The 21,012-nt window shown below is 36.2% G+C and overlaps 1 protein-coding gene across 2 annotated transcripts; it reads right to left on the bottom strand.

Annotated features, from left to right (window-relative positions):
* Positions 1-845: 845 nt before the first annotated feature.
* LOC147536049 (polyribonucleotide nucleotidyltransferase 2, mitochondrial-like) lies at positions 846-11,624 on the bottom strand. Of its 2 annotated transcripts, none has more exons than XM_086644866.1 (14): positions 11,038-11,624; positions 10,242-10,397; positions 9,980-10,150; positions 9,613-9,738; positions 9,359-9,520; positions 6,757-6,876; positions 5,356-5,493; positions 5,072-5,234; positions 4,516-4,641; positions 3,630-3,757; positions 3,045-3,264; positions 2,840-2,923; positions 1,870-1,949; positions 846-1,380 (listed from the first exon to the last, which is right to left on the bottom strand). In XM_086644866.1, exons 1-14 carry the CDS (start codon positions 11,380-11,382, stop codon positions 1,078-1,080), a joined length of 2,322 nt encoding a protein of 773 aa, XP_086500992.1. In that variant the 5' UTR covers positions 11,383-11,624; the 3' UTR covers positions 846-1,077. The 2 variants fall into 2 exon arrangements, with proteins under 2 accessions (XP_086500992.1, XP_086500993.1); XM_086644867.1 differs by having other exon boundaries at positions 10,242-10,467; positions 11,038-11,363.
* Between the last annotated feature and the right edge of the window lie 9,388 nt (positions 11,625-21,012).

The following is a 21,012-nucleotide window of genomic DNA, read 5'->3' on the forward strand; positions in this document are numbered from 1 at the left end:
ACTTCCACACCACCCCCGGGCAACTCCATCACTACGACTTTCGTCTCAACTCCATCACCACCACTCCAATTTCTCCCCAACTCCACCGCCACTTCAGTTTAGCCCCAACTCCACCACCACAACAACCATTCTACAACCATTTCACTACCATTGCCACAAATCGACCACACTATACAACCTCCACCAACACCATTTCACCACTTCCGTTGCAACTTTAACCCATAACTACCAACACCCCCTCCTTTCTACCACCACCATTAAGTATGACCACAACTGCCAACCCCCTCCACCACCACCATTAAGTACCACCACAATTGTCAAAAAATGTCCACCGCCATTTAGCACCACCACCTCCTTATTACCAATACAACTCACCACTACACAAAAGGTTTAAATTTCTCAAATTCTGGTCTTCATGTGTTTATGAAAAATTAACAATTTTGTATTATTTTAGCTTTTAATATCTATATATTCTTTTATTAATACAATGATATAAGTATATTATTTTAATACTATAATATGAATATTACATTTTTACCAAATGTCACCTCCTAGCTTTTTAAGATATAAAAATACTTTTTATATGACATAGCGAACGACTCAAGACCGATTTTTAAAAAGTGTTTTCATTTACAGACTAATAGAAAACTCATAATATAAACTGTACCCAAACAAGAACTTGTACACCTCCCGTGGTAAGACAATTGTCGGAGAAGAAAGAGGTGAGGTGGAGAGAGAGAGAGGTGAGGTGGAGAGAGAGAGGTGAGGTGGAAGTGAGTCGGAGAGAGATATTTTATAATTAATTTTATTTTGAAAATATATTTATATAAAGGGTACTTATGACATTTAAACTGAAACAGGGGGCCATATTTGATATTATGAAAATCAGGGGGCCATAAAAGAAGATAGTTACAAAGTAGGGGGTCAAATAGGAATTAACTCAAATACTTTTTATATGACATACCAAACAACTCAGACAGATTTTTAAAACGTGTTTATTTACGCTGATAGAAAAACTCATAATATAAGTTATACGTACCCAAACGCGACCTTGTACACCTCTTGTGGGAATATTTCTTACTCGGAATCCGAACAACAATTGTACCATGCATACACTTGACTATCGTGTGTTTCAAAACTCTTCTCATCATTTTCATCTACTGCAGAAGAATTTTCATATACGTCACACTCCGCAGCAGGCCAAACTATAATTGACGGCGATAACAAGGAAGAAACTTCTTTATTTTGATCGTTGCTTATTAGCGACTTCTTTGGAGTAAAATGTGTGCTTCTGTCGCAAATGGGCACATCTTGAACAGCTGCCCGGACACTAGGTGGTTGTATAGCAAGGGCAGAAGAACCTTCAAGAATAACATCAACCTGAAAGAAAGGGGATTACTTTACATGGACATAATCATAAAACAACTGCAATTATTTTACTTCTTCAGAGATGAAATAGCCAAACCAAAGGACTAGTATGTAAAGCCCCGCCAGTAGTGAAGATGAGAAAATAATTTTTCATCGAGGCAGGAAAGACCATTATCCTTTCATGGCTCATGGTGGAGATTATTGTTTGCCTCGTCCCTTATTGTCTTTTACATTTTCCTGAACAGTAAATTATGTTTTTCCCAAACCAGGTAGCCTCAGGAAGATGCAACTAAGAGTCCAAGACTAAGGCTGTCAATGGATATGTAAAAACTCTATTTGAATCAGATTATTCCATTAAAAGGTTTTGAGATTGAATTTGAATTCGGGTACCCTTATCGGATAATATTGTTGCCGGATTCCGATATTCCAGCATTCGAGCCAATAATTATCAGAACAGAAAATTTTAGATTCAGAAGAAATTGATCAAAAACCAAAAAATACCTTTTCTAGTGCTTTTTCCATAATTGTTTGATTCTTCACAAGCATAGTGAGTGTCCCGTCAATCACAAAAAGCCGTGCACCTATATGACAAATATACCAACAAACAAGTTAAAGCTCTAAACATTCCGAGGGACACAATTATCTGAAGAGCAAATTCTTTAAGCATCGACTAAGTTTATGCAACATAAGAAGTAACACCATTTATATTTCTTGTTTGTTAACCCTTAATTCGGTATATTATTGTACAAAAGTGAAAACAATATTATGTTGTTTTCTTTTAAAACTAGTGTACTCCTATTACGCATCGTCGACGCGGCATCGAGACATTTGCTTCAAGGAGGGGCTTCGCTTTCCGGAACAAACTGCCTTGAGGTGGACAAACATTTTTTAACCATTGGTGGTCTAAAATCATAGACGAAACATCAAATACACAGCTTTTTTCATCAAATAAAATAATATAAGCAGTTGTGCACGAAATGCGTGAACTAAATTCACCTACAAAGTTGAAACACCATAAATGCATTTTGGGAAGATACACATTTTTTAACAGAAAGGGAATGCAAACTACCAAAAACAAATAATAATTGTTTTGTTGATTAATAATTGCAACAAACCTCTTATCTCCTATAGATTACAAGAATATGTATTCAAAAAGAAAAAGGGCGAAGTCTATCCGACACTTCAACCGGAGAAGCGAAGAAACAGAAGAAATTGTAAAACAAAAGCAATAAAGTGAGAATTAAGATGCATGATAACTAAGAAATATTAACAGATAACATATTCAGTAAAGAATCTAAATGCCTATAACCATGAAATCTCAACAGACCAAGTAAGTCAAAAAAGTTCATTCCAAAAATTCAGCAAAGGACTCAGTCACTCATACTGCAAGATAAAACAGCTGCACAGATCATTCATTAGAATTTAAATTGCACACAAATGACACCTGAACAAATTAAGGGGTTAAAAGTACCTGTTTCTTCTTCAATTTTTCTCAGTTGAGCACCTTCAGGTCCTATCAACCGTCGAAAGTTGTCATTGTTGTGCTTCAAGTTAACTGCGATGGGTCATACGTTTTATTCCACAAGTTAATCAGCAATTAGAACATATATATAAACCATATTATGCGGGCATTAATAGATATTGTAACAAAACCAAAATAGAACTAATCTTCCCACCTAATCGCGGAGAACTCCTATCATTTTGAGTACGAGGAGCATTGATCTCCTGTTCCATGTGATCAAGGATATGAAGGCGACCTCTCCGTGCGTGCTCTAATGACTCGCATATAATATCCAAAGGAATTCCAGCAGGTTTTATATCCAATTGAATTGCAGTGACTCCCTTCCGGGTGCCTGCAATTTTTAAGTCCATATCCCCCAGATGGTCTTCCAAGCCCTGTAATCCACAAGGCAGACATAAAAAATCATCAGGTAGGTCAATGCTTCCAGAAAACGCAGTCCTAGATTTTGAAAGCTACGACATCTGAAACCAAATGACAAAAGGACTCTTTAAATAACCTGCTCTCATATTAACAAAGAACATACTCCAATTCTACACAACCAAGAACAGAGAAAGACTACAACATCATATCGGGTTCTTACAGAGCCAAATGATATTCTGCCCGTAAGTAGCATTATAGCAACACAACAGACATCTTCCTTTTGAAAATAGGTCTTCATCTTTCAGAAAGTACATTGATTATTTTTAATCTCAACAGAGAACCCATGAAAAAGATTAATGGCCAAAGACACAGCACTTACTAATGTATCTGTCACTATGCGGTAATCCTTAATCGCTCCGGATGGATCAACTTCACTAATAAGGCCTACTGAAACACCTGCTACGTGTTCTCTTAATGGAATACCAGCATCCATCAAAGCAATGCTTCCTGCAAAGAGCATCACAGAGTAAGGCAGGTTCAGCAAAACGGAAACTCGTTAAGGAAATCTGATAAGTTCTGGAGATGGTGGCCACTAGGAAATTTACTATTGTATGATGATATTAACTACTCTTGTTCACCCCTTAATACTTTCTCTTCATCTTTTAATTCTATGACATTCATTTTCTAATTAGATGCTGAAAACCCCTTGTCAACTTGGGAGTGGCCGCAGTTTTTCTTTGAAAAGCTAAGGGAAGTCGAATGAATGTCTTTTTGTGGGATTGGCAACATGAATCCAATTCCAAATTTTATTACATGTTGTTTCCTCTTTTGTGTAAGTTCGCAGTTTCTCATCCTACTAAATTCTCAACTAGCTCCTGTTAATTGATGGGTGGAATAACAGGTTATCTCTCTCATTTTTATGCAGAAATGCCCTTCAAACTATGCATTAATACCATATTACATTAATAATGTGTGGATGCATCCACATTGAGGTCCCAAATGAAGATATATCTATTCTAGAGGACCATATAGTCGTAGAATCATATTGCAAGTCATTTAAAACCAGTCATGGAAGTGAAGAAATATTAGTTAGTTGTTAGCTAATAATTAAGTGTATCCCAGTCTCTTTAGTTTACTGTGAGATGGAACAATTGCCGGAAAAACATTTTGTAAGAATTTAACCTACGCACCTAAGAAAGCTCGGATGATTCCAAAGACTTTTTGGTAATGAAACTAAAACATAAAATACAGGGGAAGGCCAATACCTCCACAAACAGTCGCCATAGAGGTTGAACCGTCAGAAGCCATGACTTCTGAATTGATACGAACAGTATATGGGAATTCATCTTCAGGAGGTAAGACAGCAAGCAAAGCTTTCTCTGCTAGAGTGCCTACAAGCATAAAACAAGAACAAAGGACGGAGAGTAATTAGATATTAAAATTGCCTCACTTTAAAAACACACAAACATCTAATATAAACTTGTCGTGGGAATGTCGGAGAAATATGTCCAAACCGTTTCAACATGCAAAACAAAATACTGTTTCCATTGCTATGTAGTAATTGGCTTCTACGATGTACACAATTCACATTATTAAATAGTAATACATGACTACTGTGGCTCTGTCCTTGAGATTGCAAGGTTGATTATCAAGGTAGCTCAATTACATTCACCAATAACTACCCACGTGGCTATATATAGCAAGTCGTCTAATGATTTCAAAATTAATTCTGAAAGAAGCAATACGACTTTTTTACAGGTCGTGCATTTTCAGCTTTTTTACTGTAATGCATTTAACATGAAATAGAATGTAAAAGCATACCATGCCCAACATCATGCCTATTCCAACCACCTCGTTCGCCTACTTCAATAATTGAGAAGGGTGGAAAACTGTAGTGAAACATAACGCGTTTTCTGAGGGGACCAACCAAAGAATCCAAGTGTTGAGCATCTCCTGGTGCCCTGAGTGTAACAGTGCACAGAACCTGCAGTTATAATTTCAAGAACATAACTGATATAATGATATAGGTTGAGTTCAATACAACTTCTGCAGATTTCAAAGTAGCAGAGAAAAATAAATATAAATTGAAGAAAGAAGTTAGTAACCTGAGTGTCCCCTCGCGAAAAAATAGATGATCCATGAAATATTGATAAGTTACCAGATTCACAGTAAATAGGCCTAACTTCATCAAGACGCCTTCCATCAACTCTAAGTCCTTTTTCAAGAATCCTACTGCAAAGAACCTAAGAAGAGGAAATGAAATCTTGTTCAGGCGCTTCCATCAATCAAACAAAAGGCTAAATGTTTTAACAGGGACGAGGCATAAGAACTTGCATCCAAAGCCAAATGCAACTGTCTCAGGGCGATATGAAAGGTAACACGAGATACTAACATCTAAGACCACCTGCTTTGAAATAATTATAATGGAATCATAAAGGAAAAATGAAGAATACCAAGAACAAAACTGTAACTAAACGAAAACATAGTAATTACTTTGATCTATTTTAATCTTTAGTTATTTACAAATCATATACTTTTGACCAATCTAAATGTACTCATGACAGGACCTTAGGGCACCGTTTGATACGAACTGTAATTCCATGACTTTAATTCCATAGAGAATCTATTTCCATGAAATAGTTCACTTTTAATTCCTTGCTCCCCCCCAGGAATTGGCTTCCATGGAAAGTCAAAAATCAAAATAAAAGTATTTTAATATATTTAGATACTTGAAACCTAATATTTTATCTCCATAAATGTTCAAAATGACATTTTTACCCTTAAAATTTAGGAAAATCACTTTTACATATTCATTTTTACCAAAATGACATTTTTACCCTTATGTGGTCTGAAAGATTACCTTTGTCTTGTAAAAATGGTATGTTTACACTTTTATATTAAAATGACAATTTTACCCTTTCATATTAGTAAAAATCTTTTTATTCCATACCTAGTCAAATTTACATTTTTATCATGTTTTATTAACAACTTGACATTCTTACTCTTAAGCTAGCAAAGTGACACAAGGTGAAATGATTTTACAGGATATGGTAAGAATATAATTTTGACAAAAGAAGGGTAAAAACATAATTTGGACAACATAAGGATGAAAATGTAATTTTGGCAACATGAGGGTAAAAATGTCATTTTAATCACATAAAGAGTAAATAAAAACTATTAATGGAGTATTATATCCGTAGAAGTTAGTTGTTAACTAAATAAAAGAGTGGATAATTCCACGGAATAGTACATGACTACCAAACGAAAGAACTCTTGTTTCCACTAAGTAAATTCCCGGGAATCATTTTCCATGGAACTCTTTTATTTCCATGGAATTATTTCCCTGATATCAAACACAACCTTAAAGGAATTACTTTGATCTATTTTAATCTTTAGTTATTTACAAATCATACACTTTTGACCAATCTGAATGTACTCATGACAGGACCTTAAAGGAAAAGATGGAGGAAAAGAAATAAGAGAACTTGTATATCTTGAAAACTTGCCTTTTTTGTCACTGTGTCTACTGTCTTTGGAAGAACTTTTAATCTCCCTTCATCTTCTTCTTCTTCGAGAACATTTTTGAAATCCCGTGTAATTTTATCCAACGCTTCTTCACGTTCGAACTGAATGTAAATGACACGAAAAACGAAATTTCCTTAATGGCACGAATAATAAATAAAACACTTCTGAAAACCATCTAGCAAGTGGGAAATCAAGTAAATTATTACAAAAACTATTGCACCACTTACTAGGCATAACGACAAAAATAAAGCAAGGTAACCAATGATAAACATTTAAGCAAGGAATGAAAATTCGGTTTCGATGGAAATTTTGGTCGGTCCAAAAGTGGAAACTTTTTTTGGAAACGTTTCGGTTAGTGTGGAAATTTTACAATCTACAGAAACGATAGAAATATAATGCAATTGAATTATTTATTGAGAATAAGACCTAAAAAAACATTTATTATAAGGAGATGATGTAAGGGGTAAAAACGAAAAAATTTGATAGACTTCGTGAGAAAATCTGCTAATTTGAGGGCTAATCTACAATAAAATAGTTTGGTTGGGGTCTAAATTGAATTATTCGTTACAAACAACACCCAAAAGATAATAGTGTTACTATGGGGGTTAATAATAGGGGTAATTTGTTAATTATAGGGTTAATTTGAAATTTCGTAGTCATAGCAGGGGGTTAACTTAAACAAAATCAAACTCATAGGGGTGATTAGTAATAACCCTTAAGAAACCATAATAACAACACAGCCACAAACCGCAGCCGACGTTCTCCTTCTCTTTCTCTCTCTAGATTTTCTTCTTGATTTTCCATTGTTTGATTCACCTAAAAGTGTTGGAAAATCGATTTTCCTAAGAAAATAAAGTTAGAAAATGAAGTCAAAATTTTTCCCATCTAAAACATGAGAAAGTCACTTTCTCACCCCCTAAATGTCGCGCTCTCTTTCCTCCCGTCTCAGACTCTCTCTCTCTCTAACTCCATCAAATTCATCTCTTCCCAGCAAAATGGATCCCTACACTCGTATCTATGTCCATCTTCACCAGAAATTTATTCATCTTTTCATTCAATGTGTGGGAGTTGCTCCTTGGTACTACTCATTGATAGATGATATCACGATGATGGTGGTTGTTTTTATTGGGTGAAAACTTCCATGGAGGAACAGATGCAGCATCAGGAACCAAAGAAAGGATATGATTAAAACCAGATAAATAAAAGTGGAAGGAGGAAGATGGATTTCTCTATAATTATTTGGGAAGTAATCATCAAAGTAATAACTCCATCCACTCTCTTGATCTTCTTCTTGAATATTATGATGATTTTGATGGTTCATCCGAAAATTAATGGAATAATCACCATCCATGAATTCTTCAAAAAAAAATCACCATCCATGAATAAAAAAACAGAGCCCGAATCTGACGAAGAAGAAAATGGGATGAAGAAGAAAATATGAGATTTTACCATTTTTGCTATATGATTAGGGATTTGTTTGGTCAGGATTTGCCATTTTCCAAACCCTTCAATATTAGAAAATCTTCATTGCTTCCCCCAAATACGATTTCCCTTTCTTGGTCGTCTTCTTCATCTTGACATTGATATCCTTTTCTTCAGAATCAATAAAAAGCAGATACCTTCAGGAAAAAGTTCACCTCTTTCTCCTTCATATTCATCTCCTCAACCTTCCTAACATGAATTCTCTCTCTATCTTGAAAAACCCTAATTTCTGCATCTCAATTGTGGAGTGTGCTTCTCAATTATGGATAAGATTTAGGAAGGGAAGAAGATAATTGGACGAAATTCTGAAGGCACCTCCTAAAAAGTCCAACTTAAAGTCTAATCTACTTTGCTCTCTAAAAGCACCTCCGCACTTTCTTACTACCCAACCAAAAGCTTGATTTCACATGGGAAAGAATTGACTTTCTTTCCTATCAGGAAAAAAATGACTTTCTTTCTTATCAATTCTCACGTATCAAACGGACCCTTAAGAAGAAATGAAGAAATTTGATGAACATTTGGGAGGAAATAATGGAGATATATACAAAAAAAAATGAAGATAGATATGAAGGTAAGTATGCTCTGATTTTGGGTTCTTAGGTTAGGGTTTTTGTAGATCGATTGCTTTTTCCAGATTTGGATACAATAGTTCGAAATTTCGGATGATTTTCGTCGAAATCATGCACGAAATTTGTGCAAGTGTTGTTTCGTTTCCTTAGTTTGAAAACCCGAAATATTTCGATCGTTTCAACCGAAATATTTTGATTTTTCATTCCTTGCATTTAAGTAGCATGTGGGTCTCCTACTGAGAAAGAAAGTAACATAATAGTTGGCTGCAACTATTTTGCTCATCTCGTATCAAGACATAAAACACGCCTAGCATCATCTGTTTAACAAAAATTGTCACGGCAACATAAGCAAAACATCAACAAAACAGTTCTCTTTGCATGCAAATGAAAGATCCTTTTAAAGTAATTACTTAAGGAAAAAAAGACAGAACAAGTGTAAACCAAACATTCCAAATAGGTCATCTTGAAGGAAACAAAAAGAAGAGAGAGAGAGAGAGAGAGAGAGAGAGAGAGAGAGAGAGAGAGATTTCACCTTCACATATGTCGGATCAGTAAAAATAGCTTCTATTGGCCCTTCAGACAAGCTCTTTACTTTTTCAAGTGTCCTCTCTGTTGCCAGGGTTAATTTGTAATCCTTCTTGTGCTTCCCAGCTTTGGCAGCCAATCTAGTTTGGGGTTCAAGATAATTTACTGCCTAGATAATCAATTTCACCAACTTAATATAAATTCATTGATGAAAGATATAAAAGACAACAACAAGAAGTTAATGTGAGTCTCTTGACTCACCTCAGAGTGTGCAAGCCGTAAAGCTGCGTCTAGATCTCGCTCTGAAATTTCACGCGCATGTACGTCTATCATTAAAGTTTTATCTCGGGTGCAGGCATAAATCAAGTTGAGATCACTTTTGCTAAGCTACAGTATATCCAATCCAACAGACATTAACAAGTAACACGAAGAAACAATCTCGACAAACATGAATAAATTGTATGTCAGTGTTGTGTGTGTGAGCCGTCAAACCAAGTCTTGAAACTGATAGTGATATTAGAACACAAAATGCACATGCAGATCAGAAAAAAGTCACGACATGCGACAGTAAATATTAGCTTATACTCATATAGGCAAGCGAAAAAAGGTGGTATATTTAGAGCAGTACCTCATCCATGCTAGGATTGATAACTAATTTTCCGCAGATCCTTCCTACACGTATGACCCCGATAGGGCCACCCCAAGGAATATCTGATAACATAAGAGCTGCCGATGTGGCATTAGCTGTCATTACATATGGATCTTGCTTTCCATCAGAAGAAAGGACAGTTGCCTTTACCTATAAATAGGTAATACCAATGAAGATCTTAACATTTAGAAGGTTATACCCCTGATACTAGAAGAAGAGAAAGTAAGTAACAGCAACATACCTGGACCTCATGGTAGAAACCTGCAGGAAAAAGTGGTCGAATTGGTCTATCAATAATACGACCACAAAACAGTTTACGTTCTCTATAAGAACTTTCCCTTCTCATGTACATCGAAGGAAATACCGTTTCAGCGCAAAGTTTTTCCTCATAATGAACCTTTCAAAAGCAGAAAAGAACTAAGAACAACACTCTTGAAATCATCAAAGCACCATGCAGTTTAAGAAGCCTAGGAAACGAAAAAAGAAAAAAAGGATACTGATAACAAAACTAAAACACATTACATCACGCTTAAAAAAACTCAGACTTCTTACACCAATTCTAGTCCATGGTGAAATCATACAAAAAGATACAAATTTGAGCATAATAAGAACATTGGGAACCTTTAATCAACCAAAGAAATGATATGTAAACCAAATCCGAGTACTCGGCTCTGTATCTAACACTCCAAGTCTATTAGTTATGAAGTTCCATTCGGACATATAATGTATAACAAACTTTCTTCGTAGACAGATTTCAGGTGCTATGTATAAATTGCAAAACCAGTCGCTTGTTTCGACACCCTTACCTCAACATACCAAAGAGATTTTCACGCTCACACATTTTATAGAGATCACTCATCTTGGGATAGATGACTGGAAACCAATTAAATGTAACACAAAATAAGCTTACCAAACAGAAATCAATAACCTAAATTCAAATAGGAAACCTTTTTGCATAAATGGAGCCATGAATGAACCCTAAAACCCTAAATTTAAACCAAAAAACAAATCCTAACTTTGTGATGAAATACACTTACAGTTAGTGGTAAGAAGTCACCAGTTCCATCTCCTTTAGCAGAAGCAGCAACAGTAGACGAGACTTTAGTTTCTTCCATGGCCATAACAACAGAACCATTAGAAACCCTAGCGATTTCCCCCGCCGTTTCAAAACTAATCACATGAGATCCTATCTCAAATTCTTCCTTATATGATTCCAAAACCTTGTTTGGCAATACAGGAATTTCAGACTCGGAAGTCGAAGCTTGGAGGGAACAACCATGGAGGTTTCTACTACACACATTACGTAATCCAAGCTTTCTGTATTTGAGGATGATCGATACTGATGAAAAGAAAGGGTTAATTCTTCTTCCTAAAGCTGCCATGACAAAAACCCTACGGGATTGAGTCTCTGTAGAAGCAGTTGTTATCAAGATTTACCCTAGGTAACTTTTGTTATAAATAATGTAATAATTTGTCGGGCTTTATACCTTTTTATCGTCGAGCTTTAGGTCTTTTTGTTGTCGGACTTTAGGTCTCTTTCATTCTCAGCTTAAATTAGGTTGTTATCGTGTTTATTATATCTTCGTAATGCATCAATGTCTTGTAAAGACTAACCGTAGAACGTAGTCGAATTCTCAAAAAAATAAAAATAAAAGGAAGTTGGGAAAAATAATTAGGTCATGTTTGGCACGCTGTAATCGTGTGGGGATGGAATGTGTTTTTCTGGTAATCACATTCCCTATTACTGTTTGGATCGTGGGAATGCGGGAGGAATCCTATTCCTAGCTGAACGGGATTCCCCCCAAATGGGGTAATAGTAAACCTAAGGAGAGGGTGGCTTTGTGATTTCCATTCGCGGGAATGATTTGATTTAATATTTCTGGACAAAATAATCTTTGATAAAATATTATAATGACTAATATTACAATCGTCATTCTCATAACGGAAATTTGGCCAAAACTCCCTAAAAAATTTGAGTTTTGGTTAAAAAGAATTTATCAGCTTTTTGTAGGCTTCAGCTCCCTATGGCATTTTTGTAAATAATCTAATATAGGTAAAAACGAAACTGACCTTATTGCAAACCAGTTTGCAAACGAGAGTGCAAACCAGTTTGCAAACGAGATTGCAAACCAGTTTGCAAAGCTTTGCAAGACAAATCAAATTGCAAAGTAGTGCAAACTAGTTTGCAAAGCTCTGCAAATCAGATTGCAAAGTGTGTGCAAAGTCATTGCAAGGCAGACCAGATTGCAAAGCAATGCAAACGGGATTGCAAAGCTCTGCAAACCAGTTTGCAAAGCTCTGTAAACCAGATTGCAAAGCAGTGCAAACCAGTTTGCAAAGCTTCGCAAGCTAAGATTCTGAGGGCAATTTCGGCATTATAAATAGGAGTGCTTTTAGAATTATCCTTCAAGCCTATTTCCAAATTATATATGGGGCCTAGAAGGACAAAAAGATAACTTGTCTTTTTGACAAAAAAAAAACATGAAATTGGGCCTCCGACCCAATTTCCTGTTCTCATAATATCTTAACTAAAAAATTAAAACCTAGGGTTTCAACCACCACCATAGCAACACACTCTCTCTCTCTCGAACGTAACTCTCCATATCTCTAGTTTTTTTTCCTTCTCTCGCCTTTTGTTCATTAACGTTTAAAAAGAAATTAGTCGAGACCTTATTTATTTCAAATAAATCTTTAAATACTACTTAAATTAATGTATTACGTTACTATTTCATATCTATAAACTTGAATTGATAATACTAATTAAAATATATAACAAAGTTGACCTATAATTTATGTAGTACTTTAAGTAAAAGGATATAACATGACTTTTATAAAAATTTACACTCCTATTCCTATAAAAACTAAACAACAAGCTAGGAATCTATCAGGAATGGAATTCCTATTCTTGCTCGAAGCAAACATTAAACCAAAATAATTTGATTCCCGAAAATCGCATTACGGGATGTGATTCCCCGGGAATGACACTCCATTTCCGCGCGCCAAACATGGCTTAGGGTTCTGATAAGAAAGTAGAGAGAGAGAGAGAGAAAAAGGTGTTGTTTTCTCTCATCTGAAATATTAGGTTCGAATGTGCTTCTAACTGGGAGGAGGAAACTGAGTGGTGCCTCAAATCAGTTCCGAGGGACCTCTATGAAAGCGTGTTTGGGTCGGTTGGTGTTTAATGCTTATCTTTATCACATTTGGAAGTCCCGTAACAAATGCATTTTCGAAGGATGCCCTTTCTGTTGAAGAAAAATGTTCGGTATGCGGCCTTCGTCGGAGAAGAGAGGTGAGTTGGAGAGAGAGAGAGGTGAGTTGGAGAGACAGAGGTGAGTTGGAGAGAGAGGGAGAGAGGTGAGTTGGAGAGAGAGAGGGAGAGGTGACGTGGAGAGATATGTGTGGGGGAGAGGGAAATGCGGTGGAATTGAAGTTTTCTTTTTTATTTTATTTTGAAAAAATAAATATAGAAAGAGCAGTTAGGACATTACATCAAAAAAGGGAGGGTCATATTTGAATTTACAGAAAATAGGGAGCCATAAAGGAAGCTGGTCACAAAGTAGGGGGCCAAATATAAATTAGCTATACATTTTATCAGACTCAAAAACAATTACAATCCTGCTTTGTTGAGAAGAGATCCTGAGATGAGATTCTTCATTAGAGTGGGTACGTATAGAACTTCGTTTAGAGATCGATTTTCTCCAGAGGTGAGCTTCAGGTGACCTTTCCTTTGCCTTTAATTCTAGCTTTTGCAGAATTGCCCATGAAGACGCTGGATCCATCATTCATCTCCTAGAGAGTCTGGAACATCTTTCTGTTAGCACACATGCGTCTGGAAGCTCTTGTGTCCAGCACCCATTCATGTTTGCAGTCCACCAAACAAGTCTCAGCTACTGCAGCAATGATATATCTCTTCAGACTCAACAATATTCAGAAAAACAACAGTGTTTGAGCTTTGTTCCTTCTCTCTGGTTGCATTGGTACGCCTTATGTCCTAATTTTCCACAGACATAACAAAAACCCTTTGATTTTTGGATCTTTAAGTTGGACTTGACTCCTCATATCTTACTCTTCTGGTTTTTACCAGACTCTTTCTTATTCTTAGTAAATTTGTAAAACACAATACCTACCACAATTAATTAAAACCCAAACTGATATGGCAATATCAACAAAAAAGTCGAACAACTTTAAACTAACCTAAAACAAGTATGTAAAATTTCGAGGCAAAGAAATATAGAGACAAAAGGTGAAATCGACGTTCGTGAAGGGGGGAGATAGATGACGATGTTGGTCGAGGGGTGGTTGAACTTAGCTTGGGTAAGAACTAAGAAAGGTGTTTTCGTAATTTGAGCTAAGAAGTGGCATTTTAGTCACAAAAAATCCATCCAAACATAATAGCTGCGGACACCGTTGTGGAAGGGGTAAATTGCATTACTAATTCTTTTAAGGGGGTGTACCCTCAATTACTCGTAATCTCACGATCTAAAGTTTAAATAAGAACCATCTATTTTAGGTTTCCCAAACTTTATAAAAAAAAAAAACCCTAACCGTGTATAATTATATACTGTCTATCTATCTCAAGATTCTCACTGACAAAACCCTAGCTAGTATCTTCTCGTTGTTCTTGTGCTCCACCTTTATACCTTCTCCTAACAAGAAGATGGAGATTGTAACTGATGATTCTGATGAGTTTATTACAATCAACAACAAAAATCATGACATATTGAATAAGAAGAAGAAGAAGAAGAAGAAGAGGAAGACTAACAATACTACCAGTAGTAGTAGTAGTAATGGCTGCTGTGGTATTCTTGACGAAGATATAGTAGTACATGAGATATTAACCAGAGTACCAGTAAAGTCACTTGTTCGTTTCAAATCCGTCTGTAAACATTGGAAATCCGTTATTCCCCATTGTGACCCTAATCTCTTGATAATAGTTACATCACCCGAAAAGTGGCTGGAAGATGATCCGCGGCCCAATTATTGCATATTGACAGGTAATCTGATTGAAAGTTTCAGAGGAGGAGGAAGAACAACAACCATTGATAGTACTATAGAGACCACATTATCATTCTTTCCTGATCAAATAACAAACTGCATTAATGGTTGGATTTTTCTTATCGACTCGAAGTTCAAACATGATCCCTGTTTATATAACATCAATACAGGAGAAGAATCACCATTGTTCATCTCACCATTATTTAAGCAAGAGATCAAAAGATATGATAGCATATACCACTCAGCCTCCCAATTTGGATATGATCCTGTTACTAATGAGTACAAGTTGGTCTTGGCCTCGTGGGGTCGAGATCTTTCTGGTAAGTTTAAACAAATTTGTGAGGTCTCAACCGTAGTAAACGGCCCCGGGAGAGTTAACAACAATGCATGGAGAAGGGTCAATCAAGTCGTTGATAATGTTGTTGTTGTACTCGGCAATTCATCTGTTCATGTGAATGGTACAATATATTGGAGCTCCCTTAGCTTTAAAGACTATATTTCTATATCAATAGTTGCATTTGATGTTGGGAGTGAGAAGTTTAGACATATATCAATCCCTGAGTTCATACTTGCTCAGTCTAGAGAATACTATGACCACCTAGATGAAAACCTGAATATTGATTTATTGGAAGTAGACGGGCGTGTAGCTCTTCAAACTATAATAGGTTGTTATACTGTCAAGCTTTGGATATTTGACGATGACAAGAAGAGGATCACAACAATGACTGGCGACAAAAATTGGTCCGAACTGACTATCAACTTACCTTTTCGTGTGGGACGACATCGGTATCTTCATCTTCATACGATATTTGATCAAATAATCATAAGAACTTATGAATATGAAGATTTCTATCGTTTATATGGACATAATAAGCAGAATGTCTCTCTTTATTCTTTCGATAGGAGGAAGAATATATTGACCATGGTTGATATTAGAGGAATCCCCTTTTGGATTCCGCCTGGCTATATTCATCGTGCTCCTTTGTTTACAACATTCTTAAAAAATGTTTAGCATGTTCTGAATTTGAACAATTAAACATTTCTTTTAGGTTATATGAATTTGATCCCTGGAAATAATGTTTAATTCAACTTACCCCTTTTTGAATCGGTAATTGAACTAATCCTCTTTCATTGTTAAAACGGGCTAAACTCGTGTTTTCTCACACTCTAAGTGGGGTTATGCTCATGTGTATCATAGAAGGCTCATACTACACTAGATTTCCAGGTCAATTACCAATTCATCAGTCATTCTTGTAAAAAGTGTTTCATCAGTCATTCTTGTAAAAAGTGTTTCTCTACCGTGTGCACAAAAAAGTTGACGCCCTAATATGTGATCATGGCAATCATCACCGTTGGACATTGTATCATTTTGTATACATTATTTTTGTTTAAATTAAAATACATAATATATGAGATAAGCAAAATATGAAAGAGTTGGACAAATGGGAAAATTTGGAAAATCACATGTGAAAATGGAAAATTTGGATTTTGCATGAGAAAATAGAAAGATAAGGAGATCTGTAGTAGAATAAAAGTTAGAAGTGACATCTATGTTTATAAAGCCACTTTCATTCAATAAGGGCTCATTCAAATCCATTACTTTGAAAATGTCATTTTTGTACAAATTTAAATGGATAGGTGTTCTACTTTTCTATGTTCCCATTGTTTTCATTGACCATTAGTTAAGAAAATTATTTGTTTGCAGAATTGGTCCTAAGATATTTGATAATTAAGTTTAGAATTGGTCCAAAAGAATTAAGACTTCCCAATTAAAGTAAAGTGTCAAGTGCCTTTTTTTCTATCAATTGATTCAAGAAGTTGTTTTGGTAGTCATTTTTGCTTATTTTTTTATGACTATCTGTTAAGTTAGGTTTTGGGCTTCCCAATGTTAAATACAATTGTTAGGAAGTACATTCTAGAATAATATTGGTACATGAAAAATACATCATTTCATTCTCAATGCAATATGATCTCTCTTGGGAAGGGGAATTCAAACCCAAGGGGTGGTGATGTAGTCGCAGCGGAATTTAAATAAGATGATAAAAGTAAAGCGAAAAACGAATAAAAAACTGTAAATAACTGAATAAAACTATAAACTTGAATAACTTCAATGGGGGTTTTCTCTTCAATATGAATATAAAGACAGACTGAACCTCCTTTTATAGGATATTAGACTTTCCTAGATAGACTCAAACTAGGATTCCTAAATTTTAAAGATACTGAAATATAGAAACTTCCTAAATAATAGAAATACTAACATAAGGTAATTTCCTAAACCTAGATTCATTATGAATCTTACTAAAATATGACTCTTTCTAAACTACTAGCTTGGCCGATTAGGCCATGGACGTGTGGGTTTGCGGGGCGGGCCCGGATGCGCCTGCATCAACTCCCCTTTTCCCAGAAGGTTCGTCCCGAACCGTTTCGATGAAGAAAATAATTTGATGCACCCACATACGATGAACGCTGTCATGGCGATCCATAATTCCTACTTTGCACGAAAGGTGTATGAAATCCAACAGACACCAACATGGACTATATCATTAGCTTCAATCTCATATGTATTGAGCATCGCACAATTAGTGTTAGTGAATAAACAACGTTCATCTCTCCATCTTCCCATGGTAGACTCAACCACTTCATAATCTTCAAGAAAGTGATAAGTAATACGGGCAAATCTGGAGTAATTGTAGCTAACTTCCAAGATTCCTCGTCAAGAGACAAAGTAGAAGCATAACCAACTCTCCAAAAGTCAACGATATTAAAACACGTATCATCGATATGACACTCAAAACCGGTCTTCCCACGGTCATCTTCATGAAGTTTATAGAATATAATGCTATCACAATATGTCAACTTAAGACATCCTCGAGTTAAAACATCATACTGTCGGCGAACCAAAGTCGACAATTCTGTGTATGGAAGCATAGGTTCGATTTTTTACTCACTAAAGATTCCTCCAACATAGCTCTTAATAAGTTGTCTCCAGATATCTTTCTCGAAAGAAATCTCCTTCATCGTATCATCAAATTCATCGGTTTCTGTTAACGGATTACAATCCAACCACTGAATTGCTTCTTCAATTTTCTTGCCAGATGGTTTATCAAATGTCCCGTAAACTGAATCAATCTTTTCAAATGCAGATTTAGGCCAAATTGCAAATCTACCCAAATGACCACCAGCAGTAAGTTTAAGAAGACTAAGACGATCAACAAGAGCAATTTCAACATCATAACTTAGGGCAAATACACCAGATTGTTGGTCAAGTTTAGGATGAGCAATCATGACGGATTTCAATTGTCCATCAAAATCAAAACGACCCACAGTTGTTAAATCACCAGCATTTGTAATTTTAACTTGTTAAGGAAGATCATCTTCAGACATAGCTAATAATCTTTGATCGAAATAAACAAGACCAGCATTAGCAACACCAATACCTTGATTTGGATCAACAATACCAAATGCTCCACGTTCGTAAAATAGTAATAATCGAACTATACCAGAGTGACCATGAAGTTCACCAATGGCTCTTGAAAAAACTGGATGACCTAATTTATTTTCTTGAACAAGTCTTTGTGTTTCAGTAAACCAACATGAATAAGAAGCAAAACCAGATTTCATATGAACGGCGTGAATCATTCCGTCAGCGTCAAATAAGTGAGGACCAGATAAAGGTTGAAAAAGTGGGTTAGCTCTGTTACGAAAATAAACTCCGTTAATTGAAGCCGGAATAGTACCGGAAACAGATGAATTATGACTGACTGATTCTTCAGGTACCCGAGCAAAATTTTCGACAACTTGTACAGATGGGTCAGAGGTTTTAGGAAGTGGGTTTTGTTTTTCTTTAGATAGAAAAACTGATTCAGAAGCATCTAAAGCTATAGAAGCAGCTTTTGGACAGATATTCCAATTTGGGTGTTGGGTAGATGATGATGAATCTGGGTGTAGTGTTTTTTTTTTTTGTTGAACTGAAAATGCATTAATGCCTTAAAGCGTTATTACAGTATCTATCAATTAAAATACACGGAATATTGTCCCACACTTTGCTTCTATTACGCTTTCTCGCCCACTTCGCTAGTTTATCTGCGACTGAGTTAGCTGTTCTTTGAGTGTAGTGGAACTGAACTGCGTCAAACTCCTTCTTGCTTTCTCGGATCTTCTTGATATGAATCAGAGATTGCCACTGTATGGTATGGTGATTGTTGCTAAGATGTTTGATGAGATTGAAGTTATCACTTTCTATGATGATTGAGTGTTTTTTCTGAGATTTGGCCCATTCCAGACCCAGTAGAATAGCCTTAGCTTCGCATTCTTCGCTATTTCTGCCTCTAGTGGTTTCCACCTGGGCTTGGATGAAATTTGCATTTTCATCGTGAGCAATCATGCTGATGCCAACACTGGATGAAAGGTTAGTGAATGAAGCATCCACATTAATCTTGATAAAGCCGAAGGTAGGGGGTTTCCATGCTTCGATCGGTTTTTGCTTATGTTTAGACTGTTTAGTGCTCATCTTAGGGAAGTGGTCTATCATCTTTATAATTTTTTGGGTTCCATTGATCTCGTGTTAGAAACAGTGGTCGCATCTGGTTTTCCATATGATCCATAGAATAGTCGAAAAGTGTATGTTCTCCTCTGTTTGGCATCTGTCAGGCTGAGTTTCCCAGGAGAAGATCCAATCCTTAACGGACTTAATGTTCTCCGAGATAATGCTATAATGGAACCAAATGTTTTTTGCTAATGCACAGTGTAACAGTGCATGTTCAATAGTTTCGATGGAATTACAATTTGGACAACTAGTGTTGATGTTAATATACTTCCCTATTTTTTCTCTCACTGGAAGAGCCGAGTTACATATTTTCCAGAGAAATAATTTGACCCGAGGAATCGCTGGAATGGACCAAAGGAACTTCCAGTTTCGAGAGTTATTGTGCTGGCTATTACTGTTAGTATTTAAATGTTTATAAAGCGATGAAACCGTGAATTTTCCAGATTTCGAAAGTTTCCATTTAAGTTGATCTTTTCCTGTAGTGTTCACCGGTATAGATTTGATGATATTCTTGGTGTCATTATCGAAATTTTCGTTGAGGATGGTTTCATCCCAATTGTTATTCTTTATCAGTTGTGAGACTTTGGTAAGATTAGAGTTATAGATATTGCTCACCTTTCCGTCTAGATCAGGAATCCAGTTATCTTCCCATATGTTGATGTCAGCTCCTGATTGGACTTCCCATTGAGCTAGCTCTTCAATGTAAGAGTAGTGTTTCCTGATATTCTTCCATATCCACGAATGGTGGGGTTTCGCCGGGCCCGGATTTGTGGAGTGAGGATAGTATTTATCTTTAAGAAGTTTGGCCCATAAACCTTCCGGGTTAGTTTTGAGTCGCCAGGCTAGCTTGGAGAGTAATGCTTTGTTGTCTATCTCAGGAAGGTGTATACCTAGACCCCCTTGGTCAATCGGTAAACAAATATGTGACCAGGCTTTAAGACACAAACCTTTAGACTTACCCCACCAGAAGTTCCGTTGGGCGGACTTGATGCTTTTACTAATGCCCTTGGGAATTGCAAAGCACTGCATCTGATATCGGGGTACGGCTGCAGCTATGGCCGATAGGACCACCGTGCGACCTGCTTGGGACAGAAAACTATGATTCCATTTAGTTAGCTTTTTCTGTATTTGTTCTAGTAAGTCTTTGAAGACTTTAGTTTTCTGTGCTCCGATGAAGAGCTGAGACCCTAAATATTTTTCCGAGGTAGACGCGTATTTCACTTTCAGAGTTCTCATAATCAAACGTTTAAACTTCGGGTGCGAGTTCTTCGAGTAGAAGATATTAGATTTAGTATAGTTTATCATTTGCCCTGAAGAATCGCTGAATTCCTTCAGGATATTTTTAAGATTGTGCACATTGTCTAATGAGTTCCTGCCAAAGATTATACAGTCATCTGCGAAGAGCAGGTGAGAGATCTCCATATCCGCGTGATTAGTGGGGAAGCCCATGAACCGAGTATGATTAGAAGAG

The sequence above is a fragment of the Eschscholzia californica genome, unplaced genomic scaffold (genome assembly GCF_041429995.1).
Source record: "Eschscholzia californica isolate CP2 unplaced genomic scaffold, dmEscCali1.0.p SCAF_5, whole genome shotgun sequence".
Lineage (NCBI taxonomy): Eukaryota > Viridiplantae > Streptophyta > Magnoliopsida > Ranunculales > Papaveraceae > Eschscholzia > Eschscholzia californica.

Coding starts and splice junctions, on each gene's coding strand:
- LOC147536049 (XM_086644866.1), bottom strand. CDS start 11,382: ATGGCAGCTTTAGGAAGAAGAATTAACCCTTTCTTTTCATCAGTATCG. Junction 10,151..10,241: donor GTTTCTACCATGAGGTCCAG/GTATGTTGCTGT, acceptor ACCTATTTATAG/GTAAAGGCAACTGTCCTTTC. Junction 2,924..3,044: donor TAGGAGTTCTCCGCGATTAG/GTGGGAAGATTA, acceptor GACCCATCGCAG/TTAACTTGAAGCACAACAAT.